Source organism: Coloeus monedula (assembly GCF_965178545.1).
Source record: "Coloeus monedula genome assembly, chromosome: 14".
NCBI lineage: Eukaryota > Metazoa > Chordata > Aves > Passeriformes > Corvidae > Coloeus > Coloeus monedula.
Window position 1 is genome coordinate 5946670 of NC_138794.1, and position 15427 is coordinate 5962096.

General features: G+C 46.2%; 1 protein-coding gene across 5 annotated transcripts in view; it reads left to right on the forward strand.

Moving 5' to 3' along the window:
• Positions 1-15427, forward strand: part of NTRK3 (neurotrophic receptor tyrosine kinase 3) — a gene marked incomplete at both ends in the record, with an annotated part of 204589 nt that overhangs the window by 132732 nt on the left and 56430 nt on the right. The window contains one exon of one of the 5 annotated variants that reach the window (XM_082290365.1): positions 5879-6096. The exons of the other annotated variants lie outside the window; for them this stretch is intronic. Within the exon in view, the coding sequence (XP_082146491.1) occupies positions 5879-5997 (119 nt within the window). Of the gene's footprint in view, positions 1-5878; positions 6097-15427 lie in introns of those variants that run through there. 5 annotated transcript variants of the gene reach the window in all.

The window sequence follows — 15427 nt, forward strand, 5'->3', positions numbered from 1 at the left end:
ATTGGAATTAATCAACAATTAAGGAACACGAGCCCAACCAGATTCTTTCCCAGTGGATATTCATTTCTGGGCACATTAGTCAATGGTTTCAATAACTCTGTAAAATGCTTAGGGTAACTATTGCTATCTGAAGCAGATGGGGAACAGAGGCAGTGTCCCAGGGACATGGATACCTGTCAGGTAAAGTGGGAAAAAGACGCTCTTGCAGCATTGTGCATGGTGCTTAAATTGGCAGCACTCCGAGGCCTGACTTGAGAAAAAAAATTAAAAATTGACAAAAGAATGTATTTGAAAACCAAAGTGATGAAAATGATGTATTACTTGCTAGGATGGGATCTTTCATGCTGGGTCCCTTAGGCTTTGTGGAGTGCAGAGGCAGCAAGAGTGCACGGTGCTGAGAACTGGGGACTTGTGGAGGCAGGGAGACAGGGATTTTTTCCTCCCAGCGATGAGAACGGTAGAGGAGAAGGCTCCTGGATGTGTCAGTGCAAGCACAAGCAGAGGCAGGGCAGCAGCTGGATAATGCCCACGATGTCAGCTACCACCAAGTTTGCAAACGCTCTCCTGCAGCTTGTTCTCATGGCTGACCTATAACTCCCAAGAGTTTTGCCACGTGTCTTTGCATGGCTGTGGGTATTTCAGTGGACAAAAGAGCCATTCTACTTGCTCAGGGACCTTCTCTGTGACCCAGTACCACTTAAATGAAGCAGAGACTAAGCTCTGTGTGTCATGGGTGAGACTGCTGGGTGCCCAGCATTTCCCCCTTCCCTGGTCCTCTTACAAGTCATTTCACATACTCTGGCTTCAATCTAACAAAAACAAAACCGATGAGGCCCAACTGATCTGGCTGCTTTCCATCATGCAGTGGGCCTCTGAGTGGCTTTAAATAGCTGCACCTCCGTGCAGGCTGGAAAAAAAGCACTGGCTGTGCCTCTGGACAAGACGGTAGCTTTGGCTCAAATCACAGGCCATCTCAGACCTGAAAATAGCCTTTTTTTTTTTTTCTTGTCATCCTTGGTATTAAATAGATTTTTTTTTTCCTTCTTATTTTTCATTTTATACCCTGTTAAGTGCTTTCTTACTTCGGGGCTTTTCCTAAGGGGGATCGGTGGGGAATCTTGGAGCTCTGCCTCCTGAGCTATCAGGCTACATCATTTAGTACCTTGGAACTACTCCATCCATGAAAGAGTTCCAGAGAAAACAAACTTGTGATCCTGGCTAATATGGACACGGCCTACGTTAGTGGTGGCAGCAGTGGAAACATGACGGTTACTGGAATTCCTCCGACCAAAGGTTTAATGAATCTTACAAAGTCTTCAAGAGTTCACCCCGTGGAAAGCTGTGAACGCTGCCCTTTTCTCAAGGAAAAGCTGTTTGGTGGTTGAGTGCCTGCAGAATTCTCCTACCCCTTCCTCTGCTCTAGCCAAACATTAGAGAAATTTATGTGGAAATGGGATCTTCTGGATCCATCTGCTTCCGCTTTTCTCTTGCTCTCGGCCCATCTCTTCCTTTCTCTGCCCTCAAAAACACTTGCAATGCTGTGATCCTCTGCTTGCAATTTTGGGCTGTTGACAAGCACAAGAAGATGGTACAAGCTGTAGCTAGAGCTCCATCTAGCACATTCCCAAGAGGCTTCCTGTGACGTCAAATCTCATTGATTAAAGTGGGAGACTCTTATGACAGAGGTTTAACCATGGAAAATGAAAACAGATACAAGGTGAGCTGCTGTGGAGGGGAATAAGGACCCTGTTTCCATGAAAACAAATAATTATAAGTATTCTCTGTAGCTCTCAGAGCCTTTCTAATCTAAGAAGGGGTGCTATCTACTTGAAGATCTTCTTGAGGTCTGTGTTATCAGTGTGAAATTCATCTGTGGACTGAATTTTCTTGCGGTTCTCCATTGTGATCCACACTGTTGTTGTACTGGTGTAAATGAGAGGAGGTCTGGGCTCTTTGACTTTTCCTTACATAGTAGAGGAGATGATGTGCTTATCTGCAGCTGAGAGCATCAGAGAGAACCTCACAGTGTGTTTCTGCTGAGGTTCCATGACCTGCTTTGTTGTGGCAAGCGAGGCCTTCGGCTGGGTTGCATCTCACCCTGTTACATGCTGTGAGGAGAAGGAAAAAAAGAAGGTTTTGTTTCCTAGCCTGGCAGATGAACCCATCCATGACAGGAAACCCGGGTTGTTGTGTTGCTTCCCCCTCAGATATAGACACAGCAGTGCTGATTCGACTAGAGGGATGGCTATTTCCTTTGCTCAGGGTGTGGGCCAGGCTTGATGGTTTTCATGCTTTCTTTGATGCTATTCATGCTTCATATCTGTGCATAGAGAAAGATAAAATGTACACAGTTGTTGGAGTCTCCTACTGCTTTTCCTTTCTATCATAAATTCTGCTGTAACACAGAAGAGAGCTCAAAGCTCCGTTGCCTAATGTGAGCTGCATGGATAGCAGAGTTATGTTTGGCCAGCTTGTTGCCCTTAATTTGCTATTTTTGTTTAACCCATTTTTGCCAGGCGTTATGTGGCATCCCGTTGCTTTTCTCATCCGTTCCCACAGCAGTTTATATTGCTGTTTCAGAAGCAGTTTCCACCCCTGTGTTTCGGAACAGGTCTGCACCCCTCCCGCTGTGGCAGATAGGGGTACTGTGAGGAGTAGTGCATCATTTTCTGCGTCATTCCCTCGCCTCCCCATGTCACAATCCCTGCTGCTCCTCTCAGGTGATGTGGAGCAGCCTCAGGTCTCCAAAGCCTGCTTGATCTGAGTAGTGACAATTTTGCCAGAAGGCAAACAGGGAAGGAAAGCTGAAATTATCTTGTTTTTTCTCCTTAGTCTTGCTCTCTCAGTGGAGGAAGTGTGTTCCTGGCAGGGCACTGTCCATAGGCTGGATTGGTACGGGCATGGGGCAGAGTGGCCAAAACCCACTAGCCAGGGTGTTGGGAAACACAAGACAGCTCTGGAGGACTAAGTGGATGGCCGGGGTTGAGGACAAAAACTGATTGCATGGTTTGGTTGCTTTCAATTTTCTTGTCCTTTCATTGCCACATCCATCCAGCCTGCTTAGAGAAATGCCCCATCTGCTCCCTCCATCTCAAGCTGTTAGAGCTGCACAGAAAATACGAGCTCATTCCTCCTTCCCTGTTCTCCAACACTCTCCATACATTTATTCCACTACCATGCTATGACTATTAGTAGAGACAGTATTATGTTTTAATTTAAAAAGTGATATCACTAGAACTGGGAGAAGCAAAAAGTCTAGTATGTCAGACCCTTCCCCTTCCCAATTTTGTAGGTCTTTGGAGATGGTTTTGATTTCAATCTACAGGGTGGGGATTTTGACCTCCTTACTATTTTTGGTCTTGCATGTTGGAGTTTCCCTACAAATCTACAACCAATGTCAAAAATAATATTTTTCCTCCCATTTTCCAGATGGCATTGACAAATGTGAAACTCCACAAAAAGTTATTGTTTTTAAAATTTCCCCAACTCCTTCTTGGAAGTTGAACACTCCTATTTCTCCTTTTTTTTTCCTTTGGAAAAGAAAGCAAAAAAAAAAGTAAAGAAAAGCCCCCACATTTTTAAAGACATTTCCAGGCCAGTTTTTCAGAAGTTAATAGCTGTGACAGTAGATGACATTTGTCATAGCAGCATCCAAACTCTGAACCTGTTGAAATTCACCCATTTTAACCCTGGACATCTCTGTGAGCATCATCCATCTCACATCTGTCAGCGAAGACATAAACCTAGCAAGAGCCTTGTTGGTTTCTGCTCCATACAAGAGAACGGGGTTAAAGGTAGCAGTACAATATGGGAAACAGCAGGGAGGAAGAAACAGAAAACCAGCCAGGAGAGAAGCATGTTTTTTTTCAGATTCTTTGGGGACTTTGATAAATCAGAAGGAGAGGATGCCAAAAAGGACCGGTGCTTCATTGCTTTCCCAAGCCAGCGGGATGTGTGTTCAGCCCTTCAGCTCCAGAAACGTGGGCTGTCCTCCTGCCACGCTCCTCGTCGTCCCTCGGCAGCCCCTCTGTGTCAGTGCTGGGGTCACCCCCACTGCAGCCCCGTTCTGCTGTCACTGGAGATCCCTGCAGCTGGGATTCACAGCACAGCACTGGTGACAGAGAGCAAAGCCCTTGGTGTCCCCAGCCTTAAGTCTTGCTGATCTTTCACATGTCCCTTCACTGGGGCTGTGTATCCCCAGTGGGTTTTTAGGTCTGTTGGATGTGGTCCGGCAGAAGTGAAATTGCCTTAATTTAGCAGAGCTAAGGAACGCAAAGAAAATAAAGCAGGCAGGAGCTCTCCTTGGAGATACTGGGTGTTGGTGAGGATAGACTTTCCCAGCTATCCTTTGGCGACCATAAAATATATTTATATGGTGAAAAACAAAACATGATAAATAGTGACGTTCAGGGATGCCGTGTTTATTTGTGTCCCGGTGACTCTGATCACTTTAAACCATGAGAGTTGAGCTGGGCTCTTTCTCACTACTAATGATATTTCAACGCTTGGAATTTGCCTATGAATCTTGTTTATGGCACATGAACCGGAGCTGAGCCTGGCTTACTCTCCCATGTGGATTGGCCTTTAAGGGCCACTGAGAATAACAGATTGCTTCCCCCAAACAAGTTTAAACAGTTCCAAACCAAACAAACAGCTTTTGTCTGCATCCTCAGGTCCGTCAAAGGAAGAATGTGTTTGGTGTGCACATGGAGTAAGATAGTGCAGTGGAGAAATATAAATAGATGTAAAAGACAAAATAGAAAGAAGAAATAGGAGAGGAAAAATCTTCTGGCTGGCATAGATTTGGTGTGAGAAAATTTCCTAACCTATTAAAAAGCACTCCTCCTACTGAGATCAATTCTTAATGGCATCCGAGCTGCCCCATGCTGCCCTAGTGATGCCAGACTTGAGTTAACTTAGCTGATTTGGTCAGGATCCTGTGACTGTATGAGGTGCAGGAGGATTTTCCAGATCTTAGAGCAGTTATGTAGCCAAGACATCCCAACAATTTTCTTGGAAAAACCCTTTAGACCCATAAGAACTTGGGATAGGTGACAGCAATGCCCAAGATCCTGCCATGCACGTCTTGGTCGTGGCAAAAAAGTGAATTTTGCTGTCTGGAGCATCCCAAGGCAGGGACATTCTGAAGAGATATCTGATACAGCCCTTTAAAACATTATATATGCCCAGCAAGTCTGTTGGACTGAAGGAAGGAGCGTGCCTATGATCTCTGCTCCCTTTATTTTTCTTTTTCCTCTGGACAGTGTTTCTGGCAAATCCTAAACCTTCAGATCACCCTTAGAGAGGTGGGGTTGTGTGAGGAGAAGATGCCTCCAGCATGCAGGGTTTGGTGTAGATGGGACAGCGGGGATGAAGAAAGGTCTGTGGGGTTATGAGAGTCAGGTCTCCCCAGCCTTGCAATGGTACTTTTTGATTTCAGGAATGTTATGCCAGATGAGATAAATCATGAGAGAAAAGTAGACACAGAAAGGAGTCTCCCTATTCCTTGCTGTCTGCCTAGGGAAAAGATGGACTAGGTAGGAATTTGGACTTAGTGGGAACCTCTAGAAAAGAGTTGTTCCCAGTTGTCTGTCCAGACCTCTTGCATGCCCCTTGTCCTCAGAGCACTTGTGCCTGCACGCTCCACATGAAATGATTGCCTGTTCTTTATGGAAAGACAGAGTGAGGTAGCCCTGCCTGGAGAGGACATTTTGGCTTTAATTTAATGGCAGCCGTTTGCTAGTTATTCATTTGGTTCTTTTTTATATAATTACATGTGTGTCGATATCTCTCTCTTTTTTTCTAGTTTTGCTCTTTTTTGTTTTTTCGTTTACTTTATTTTGCTTTTTTCTTTTTTCTGTTTTTTTTCCCCCTTTAGGTTTCAGAGAAATTATGTTGAATCCAATAAGCCTCCCTGGACATTCCAAACCTCTTAACCAAGGCATTTATGTTGAGGATGTCAGTGTTTATTTCAGCAAAGGACGTCATGGCTTTTAAAAACTCCTTAAAAGTCCCTGTTCTGATGTCAAGTTTATAGGCTGTGCCCTCAAAATGGTGGGAAGCAGTAAGCGTGGTCTGTATGGATTGAGGTCTCCTCCTAATAGGACTCTACAGCCCTGCCTGTACACACGTTAAAGCCAACTGAAACTGTGGTTTTCTGTCACCAGATAACAGGGTTGTTCTTTTCCTCCAATGGTCGCTGTGTTCGTTAAATATTCCTGCAAGGCACAACAGCAGCAATGAGAGCAAATAAAGAGAATTAAAACCCAGTTGAAAGGAGTCATCCTAATAACACAGTAAATAATTGTACTTTTGCTTTAAAATAAAACACAAAACAAAACAAAAAAAAACCAACCAAGCCAACCAAACTGACATCTTTAGTCATGTCCTCCCTGCTTGGAGTTTTCCTTGTAAGCTTGTGTCTTCGCAACACCCAGTGAATGCTGCCATCACCTCTTACGTGGCACCGCCATGGGAGGTCTCCCAGAGCGAGCCGAGGCGGGGAGCCTGGAAGAAACTAAAGCAGAATGAAGACTTTTGGTAAGAACAAAGGCAGCCCTGCTCCCAGTTCTTGCACAGAAAATAATATTGGAAGGAATGAGGATGGAAAGAAAAAAAAAAGTATCTTACTTCTCTGACAGGAAGAGAGTGTGGTTATCTTTGAAGTGCACATGTTCTAGGAGGCTTCTTTTGTTTGTCTGTCTGTGTGTGTTAGAGCGGCTCGTTGGATCTGACTATATCGTTGTCGTACTCTGGTCTCTCCCTGCTGCTTAAATGATGAGCTTTATCTGAGGAGTTGCCTGGACTTCCCGCATGGATGGAGAATCCATAGCGCAGGAGGGTCTGTGTCCTTGCCAGGACTAGAGCAGTAAGCAAAGTGGAAAAGCATATCAGACGCACGCAGGTCCCATTGCTGGGCCTTTTCCAGCCCCCTTTAGCTCTCCTCTGTATTCCCACCCCACTAGAGATTGATTGTAACCCAGTCGCGTACCCAGAACCATCAGCTCAAGGCTGGCTGACTGAAGGAGAGGAAAAAAAAAGTATTCTGTTGCTTCTCTGGCAAAAACAGGAGTATCGATCCTGTTCCGGCCGATATTTGTATTCTCTCCCCATCTCCTATCCCACTTTTGTCTTACTTCATCCAAAGCCTCTCAGATGGAAAAGTAAACCCTTTCATCCTGTCCTCAAGAGAAGCCAGCTGCCCTCGTGGCAACTTGCAGGGCTTTCCTTGGACTCTCTGGATGTCACGTGTATGAGAAATACAGATTTGCTCATACATATCTGTGATAACCTATAAGCAAAGCAGATTTTCTCTAGAGGACAAAAAATATTCCAATAGCTTCAGGTGTGGCCAGATCCTTTTGAGAGGAATATTGGACCAGGAGCTTGCTCACCAGCCACTCAGCTTTGCTTGCCTTCTTGGTGGCCCGAGATGACCTTATCACATCAGGGGTGTCTCTAAATCACCAGCCCTCAAGGGTCACTGCCACTGGAAAGAGTCACGGTCCCTCTCCACCAGAACTGGGCAGAAGCCTCAGAATGGATGTTCTGCTTCATCCTGCCTTTACAGGTGATCTGCATGAACCACCCTGGAGATTGCCGGGAGGTTTTATTATCAGCTGTCCCATAGGGATATCCCTGGGAATATTCCATTCTCTTGCTTCTTCTCCCGGTTCGTTGGCATAAAAAGGTAAAGTGCAATAGAAGAGTACTGGAGAGATGGTGGCAGAGTGCTTTAAGTTAACGGACATGCCTTAGGGGGGCACCTGCGTTAGTGCGAGGAGACCTGGCTCAGGTTGGATGGCTTCAGAAACCATGACCAAATCTCCCAACAACGTTTCCTGCCCGCATCGGAGCTGGAAATGCCAGAGGTGCACTGCCAGAGAGGACCCGCGGCCATGTGCCATTGACACCTCAATTCTGCAGATTCACAGAGTGAGGAGGAGCTTCGCCGAGCGTGTGAATCACTGGGTGCTTGTCTGAACTGAATTTCCCCATCTCCTGGGAGTCGCCCACCTGACCTGGGGATGTCTTGTCCGTCTGAACTGTCTCCTCTCCCTAGCACTGTTCAGGGGACTCTGCTCTCAACTGTGTGTATCAGTCGTAGAGATGCATCTGTGGGCCTGGACCAGAAGCCTATATCCAAACACCCTAGCAGAGGAAGGGTTGAATTTTGCAGCTCAGGTCCATCTCTGCTTAGAAGAAATCCTCCGGACCGTACAACATAATTAAAAGCAGTTCTCCCCACTGTGATCGATGTCTCAATTTGTTTAACACCAATTAAAGTCTCTGGTTCCTCACTGCTGAGAACGAAAGCCAGTCGTGGCTGTTTGCGATTGGTGGCTTTAAGTAGCAAGTCTAAGGATGTTTCTTTTTAAAATTTTATTTTATTTTTAATTATTGTAAATCATTACCTCATTTTCTGTCAATGAGATTCCTCCATCTTTGAGCATTCTTATCTTGCCATAACTATCATCCTGTGCTAATGGGAAATGGGACGGTCCCTTTTCACAGAGACTATAGGGGTGTTCAATGTCTAGTTTCTTAATAAACACTTTATTTTCTAACGAAACAGCTGCACCAGGCCTCTTCTTTGAAGACAAAATAAATAAATGTTCAGAATGACATGTCCTATAGTCTACTTCTTCGTGAGATGGTCCATGTGTGGGGAGTTGGGTTTGTTTCCTTCTCTGGTGGGTGTGGAGGGTGGGATTTACAGTTATGATGGGAACACTGCCCAGGTGGAGCTCTTGTTTCTGTCACTCTCATCAGGCACAACGATGTTTTCTTGCCTGAGAGCTTAGCTGCTAATGATCGCAGTTGACAACTTGTTGGTTTTTGTAGCATAAAATGGTCATATTCTCAGGGACAAGCTGGTACTGCAGGAGATTGTGTCAGGATTTGCCAAGACAAGTTTCTATCGTTAGTGGAAAAAGTTTTATTAGAAGCCTTATCTCACAGGGAGCTTGACAGTAAAAGATTGTTCTGGCTGCAGTGTTTCAGGGTGTGCTGTTGCTTCAGGTCTCCTTGCTTGGCTGTGCAAATTGATCACGTGTTGGGTGTTAGATTGTTGTCCCCTCCTCAGCAACAATTAACCTTGTGCTAAGCTGTCAAGGACTTATTTGGTGTAGAGGGAGTGGGGTACAAATGAGTGCTGTACTCAGGTTCCTCATCAGCAGTTCATGTCCGGGTGGTTGGATGCTCCAGGAGGAGAGAGGAACCATTCTGCAGCGTGTGGGACTTGTCATGAGGGTGTGTCTTAGTGGTTGTGTCTTAGAATTATTAACAGGAGATGTCACTGATGTAACTAAAAGCTGCTGTGCCAATCTGCAGGTGACTGTGGACATGAGGTCGGGGGTGTGTTTGAGCACATATTGGTGGATGGTGCTGCAACCCTCATAGAAAACCTGGTGAGAGTTTTGATGAGCAAATTAAAAACATGTTTTCCAGCATCCTTCTGTTCCTGTAACTTCCTGACATGACTTTCAAGCAAATGTCTCAAAATGATGCTGTGGGTGAATTTCTGTATGACCTTCCCTTCTAATGAGTGTGTCTCCAGGAGTGATGGGCTGCTGTGGTTCACAGGATTAGGTGATGCCTGAGACCTTTACCTTCCCAGGAATGTCTGCAGTGCCTGAGACAAATGGTTGTCTCCTGACATAACCTTACACAAGGGATGAGCAGCTGAGCTGCACTGGATTCCATCCCTGTTTCCTTTTCCTTTCTGAGGTGTGGGAAACAAGCATGGGGTTTGGAAGCTCTGTCTTTTCTTCCCCACTACTGCAGGGTCTGTTATCAGGTTTCACAGCCCAGAAACATTGCAAACAGTGCTTGATTAGCCAATTACTCAGGTGGCTGGTATGGTCAGCCTTGGTTCACTTGGCTTTGTGTTTCAGGGCAACTGACTCCTTACGTATGAGTTCCTACAATATTTTTGATGCTGTCAGTTCAAAAGCAGCTGGTTTAACTACGGGCTCTGGCAGGCATTGCAGAGGGCTTGGGCACTTGCTTCTTCTTGTTCTTGCTTCTTGGTTGTCTCTGTTGCCTGATGTACCCATGTGAAGGCTCCATGCTCTTCATGACAGCTGGACCATGAATTGATAATGCTGTGCTGCTCACCCTCCCCACTCTGGCTTCAAATGACTCTTGGGCTGATGATGGAGTTGTTGCTGAAGGAGCTTGGGACGCTGGTTTCATAGGGTGCAAGTAGTGGACCTCTAGCAGGAATGATCTGCTCCTCCTGAACATCACAACCCTGCCTCCTCAGGTCTTATTGAGTGTGGAGCCTGTGTGTGAATAAGCAGAGGAACAAAGTTTCGGCTCATTGTACTTGGACTTTAAAAAGATGCAGTCGTGTTTCTTTTAGTTCCTGCTTGGAGGCAGCACGATGGGCACAGTGTGTTTCTGGCATTGTAGCTCGCTCCAGGGTGGAATCAGTGTGTGGGACCTTGGGCTCAGACTTGCTGCAGGGCAGTGTCTGGTGTGTGGGATGCTGTAGGTCGTGATCAGGGTATATTGAGTCTCCACAGCTGCTTACCCACATTGCATCGAATACTGACGTTCTTTGCTGCTCTTTTGTTCATTTAGATGTGCTTTTGAGGAGTCACACCTTCTCTCCCAAGAGGCTTGAGCTTGTTTTGAAGGTGGTGGTTTGGTGTTTTTTTTTCTACCACCAGGTCTTTGTTCTTTCCCTGTATCTGTGTCCTGCTGTCCAGGGAATTCCTGGGAGCTGTGGGGAGTCAGAGGAAGCTGCTTCTGCTGATTCAGCAAACTGCAGCAGTGCATCACTGCTCTGCTCTGATTTGTACCCAGAACAAGCTGCAGATCCTCAGGGTTAAGCCTGGCATTAGCAGAGGATAAAGAGGCCTAGACACAGTAGTAAAGCTAAAAACCACAGGTTTGGAGGAGCAGCAGCAAGAGAGCACACAAGAAATCAATGCTGAGTGATTTCTTTTTTTTCCTTAACATTTGGAAGCGCTTCTGTTGTTTGTGCAATTAGTCAAGGAGTCATTATTAACCATGTATTTACCAGTGCCTGCAGAGCCCAAGTTGAAAGAAAATTTAACAAACTGTGGGAAAGTGCATAGAGCAGCTCTGAAGGTGTGGGTGTAGTTTGATAGGAGACCTGCCCACTCACAGCTGGAAAAGGTGCTTTACCTGGTGAAGTGACGATGTATCTTCAGCTGCTGTGGTGCATTTTGCTTTGTCTGTATCTTTTGTGGTTTCTCCAATGCTGTCCCCATTACTTTCCTTATGACAGGCAGGCTCCTTGGTGGTGCCAGCATGTGGTCTGATGCCACAGAGCTAGAATAAATCCCAACCCACAGACCAGTAAATAACTGCAGGAGGATTCCTTCACAAAGAGAAGATGATAGTTTCTCCAGCAGTAAAGCAGAGTGCAACTGCAAGACAACTACATTTGAATTTTGGTATTATTTTGAACTTGTGAGTGTAACTGCTGACTAATCAGCAGGAATAAATTTTGGTTGTTCTATACAAAGTGGAGGGATTTGTTCTAAGTGCTGGTTAAATGATTTACTCTGCTGTTAGTGACTCATTTGTGATCTGTGCCTGATTCCTGCAGAGAAGTTGACTTTCTGTAAGCATGTGTTTATTATTCAGAGTATTTGGCATTTTTCCTCCAAGGTTTTGCTTCAAATATTCATGTTGTGTGATAGGTGCTAGTTTTGCTCTCAGGTTGGGTGAGTGAATGTTTCAGACTGGCAGTCAGAAATGTAACATGCAGAGATGCCCTTCAATCATCTGTTATTTGGGGTTGTCCCTAACCCCATGTTTCTTTTTCATATGTTGGGATTAGTACCATCCCAACAGGTCTTTCTGCAGACAACAAAAGCTGTCATTGCCTAGGCCTTTGGAACAGTTAAGAGCTTGTTTTCAGAGAAAGCAGCTTTCCTGGCTCCAGTCTGAGTTCTGGGAGCAGCCTGTGTCTGACCTGTGTGTGGGTTTGCATCCACTGATGGCAGAGCAGCCACTGCTGGAGGTCAGGCTCATTCATGAGGAGGCAGGGAGAGCCAGACTGGACTTGCATTAGGCTCGGTAAACTGCCAAGATGTCTGAATAAACTGGTTGTGGCCAGGTCATCATTATCTTAAGTGAGTCAGAGATGCACCCAGGTTGTTTATTAAGATAATTGGGAGAGGGAGGGAGGGGAGGGATGGACTAGGCTGGTGAGGTGGTGGAGTACATGGCAACATCTGTTACAAGAGAGAAGGAGCTCCTGGTCTTGCAAGGTGCATTCAAGGCCTGGTCCTGCCAGGATTCAGTCCCTGGTGCCACTCTCAATCATGTACGGTGACATCATGCTCATGCACATTTCAAACATCTCAAACACGTGAGCTTGTCTTGCCAGGCTAAAGAGTCATACCTCTGCTCAGGTTACCTCGTGAGGCCTTGTTGCCTGGCAATTGTAGAGAGATTCTGGATCAACAGAGCATTTTGGGTTTGCTGTATCAGTGTCAGGCAATATTTGGGGATGATAGGAGCAGTTGTGCATGGTCACTTCTTCCCTGATAGTGCCTGGTCCAGCCCCCTGGAGGCTCCTGAAGGTGGCTGCAGGTTTGCTTTGTGTTTCCTGAGACATGTTTGTTTATTGGGTAGTCCCAGAGGGTTTGGAAGTTTAAGTGTTTAAGCTCCAGTCACATGCTCAGCACTGCTGGAACAACTCCAGAGGTACGAGTCCCCCAAAGCCACCACATCTCACCACGCACAGACGTTGCAGGCGACTGAGAAGGGCCTCACTTAAAGACAGGTAAGTGTCATTTTTCTCCTTCTAGGGAGTTCTTGTGTGTAATGTGCTGGATTCAGACCTCCAGCAGGAATTATTTTGATGGATCTGCTCTAAATGCATCAATGATAACTGACTGCACTAGGCAGTATCAGTGGGAAACTGTCAGTCCCTGCTCAGGAGAAAGCAGGGGCTCTTCTGGCTGGAAATGCTGCAGATTTGGTGCTGTGTGGGAGTGGAAAACCACAAGAGCCAAGTGCTGCTGGAGACCGGGGTTACACCCACAGCTGCTCCTGTTTGACCACTCGGGTCAGGTCTGGCGACGGGAGGATGCAGCCGGGATGCCAGCAGGTATGGCAGAGCTGTGGGAGGTGTTTGGCATAGCTGCTGACTCCTTTAGAAAACTTGAGAGCACAGAACTGCAAGGGTGGCTACTTGATGATAGTGCCAGTCTCTCATTTTCATTAGCAATCAGCAAAAAAAGGCTGTGGTGTGCCTTAACCCTCCTGCCCAGGGCCAGCAGTGCATCCAACACAGAGAGAACGCCTTTTTTGCAGCCATCTGACATGCTTGCCACTCAATCCCAACAGAAGATCTTATAGCCATGGCTTCAGAAGAAGGTGACAAAATCCCTGACAGTGTATCTTGGATGGAAGTATCATCCTGTGACTAGACTGAGCTCAGTTTAATCCTGTTAACCTCAGAGGGGACTCTTGGGAGTTGGGTAACGTTCTCTGTAGGTCCTTAAGCTTCTCTGCATGGCTGTAATGTGTGAAGCATCTCATGTTGTGCCAAATTTCCTCCTCTGGATTCAGCGGTGCTGGCATGAACCTCAAAAAAAAAAAAAAGGGCAGAATGATATCAATGGCAGTCTCACAAGGGAAGGTGAATATCTCTCACCAAAAAGACAGAGTCATCCTTAGAAAACAAAGAAGACTCTTGAGCATAAAAGATATTGGCATGTACGCCCAAATAGGTAAGGATTGACAATGTCCCTTTTAAACAAGACATCTAAGACTCCAAAGAGCAAGGAAACGTGGTGATCATGAGCTGTAGATACAGCACAGACTGAAACCTGGCTCTTTGATCCAAAAGGGCCACTGGAATCGAAGGGCTGCACAGGAATCTATTTGGATGAATTTAATTTATAGCACTGTGATGCTCAGTTTGCCATCCACCCGGGCTGCTGGTGGCCAGCACAGGGAGGGAGGCATCCCATAGCTTGCTGGACATGAGGCACAGAGGACTCCAAGCCCTCCCTGTCTGAGATGTCTCCACCTCTCGTTTCCCTGTGCTCCCTTCTGAGTAAGAACAGGTCCACACTGGTTGGAGATTTCACCAGATCTTACCCAGCCCCATGCTTAGGTTCCTAAACAAGAAACCAGACGATGGTCATCTCTTCGGTTGGAAAGGAAATGCCACTGGCATAACATCCTTGGAGTTGTCCAAAGTGGTATCCTTGTCTGGAGAAGTAAGTAGATGCTCGCTGATCATGATGCAGGGGGTTGTGTATGTTTGTGTTTGTACGTGTAGTAGGAATCAAATATTCATGACGGAAAGGTGGTGTTGGATTTCCAAGGGAAGAAACACATTCATTAAATGTGATCCACAGCCCAAGGCAGAGGATTGGAGGTTGGGATGGTAAAGCCTTGCGGTGATTAGGCTGTGACATGGAGGTAAGTTTTTGCTGCAGCTTCCCCATCTGCAATTCTGCATAAATGATTTAAATCCTCCACAGTGCACTGATGGTGTCCATGCACTGGGTCTGCCAGCGATGGATGAGAATAGCCTGCCTCTGAGCTGGGTGTGATTCCAGACAGCAGGTCTGGAAACCCCCAGCAGCACATCCCTGCATCCTAGAGACTGACCTGGGGTCTCTCACAGAGCTCAGCTGCAAGCTCAGAGCAGCTGCTTGAGTTCGGGAAGAAGCAGGGAACCACAAGGGTCCTTTCCCAAGGGACATCCAAGCCTGAGTGCAGGCAGCACACATGCTGCTCCCTGCTCCCTCAAAACCCCCTGAAAAGAAGACTCTTTGTTCTAGGAGATATAGATTATATATATTTTAAGGCTCCATGAATCATTTATAGCCCAAAGATAAAACTGAGCATCAGAGACAAGGGAAGGCTGAGACTGTGAAACGAAGCGAGGAGCTTTCCATTATGTATTGTACTCAAACTTGACCTGGCACTACCTCCTTGAAATCTTGCTTTTGCTTTGGGAAGCCCTCTTTTTCTCCTAAAAATCTGAACTACTCACCTACTTTCAGTAGATAATTGTAGGAAGAGCATAATCAGCTGCTTCCCTTGCTGTGCAGCTTGATGGTTGGCTTTTGAAGAGCTAAAGTGTATGTCCTAGTGAGCGTGTGAGAGCACAGCGGGGCTGTCAGGGAAAGCATGGACATGCTGGCTTGGAAGGAAAGAGTCCTAGGGATGCTATGGTATCAAGCAGGGTTTAAGGATTAACACTTGGTCTGGCAAACAGCGGCAGGTGGAGATTATGGAATGGTTTGGGAAGAGAGGCTGGGTGTTTTCTGATTGACCCAAGCACTTCCAGGCTCGGTATGGCACAAGCCAGCTGTGAATAAGGGCTCCTGCTCGCTTGTGGTCACTTGGTGGTCAGCGTGAAATGAGTTTGTGGGTGTGAGCCTCGTGCCTGGCAGGCAGATGTCCTTAGCTCAGAAAA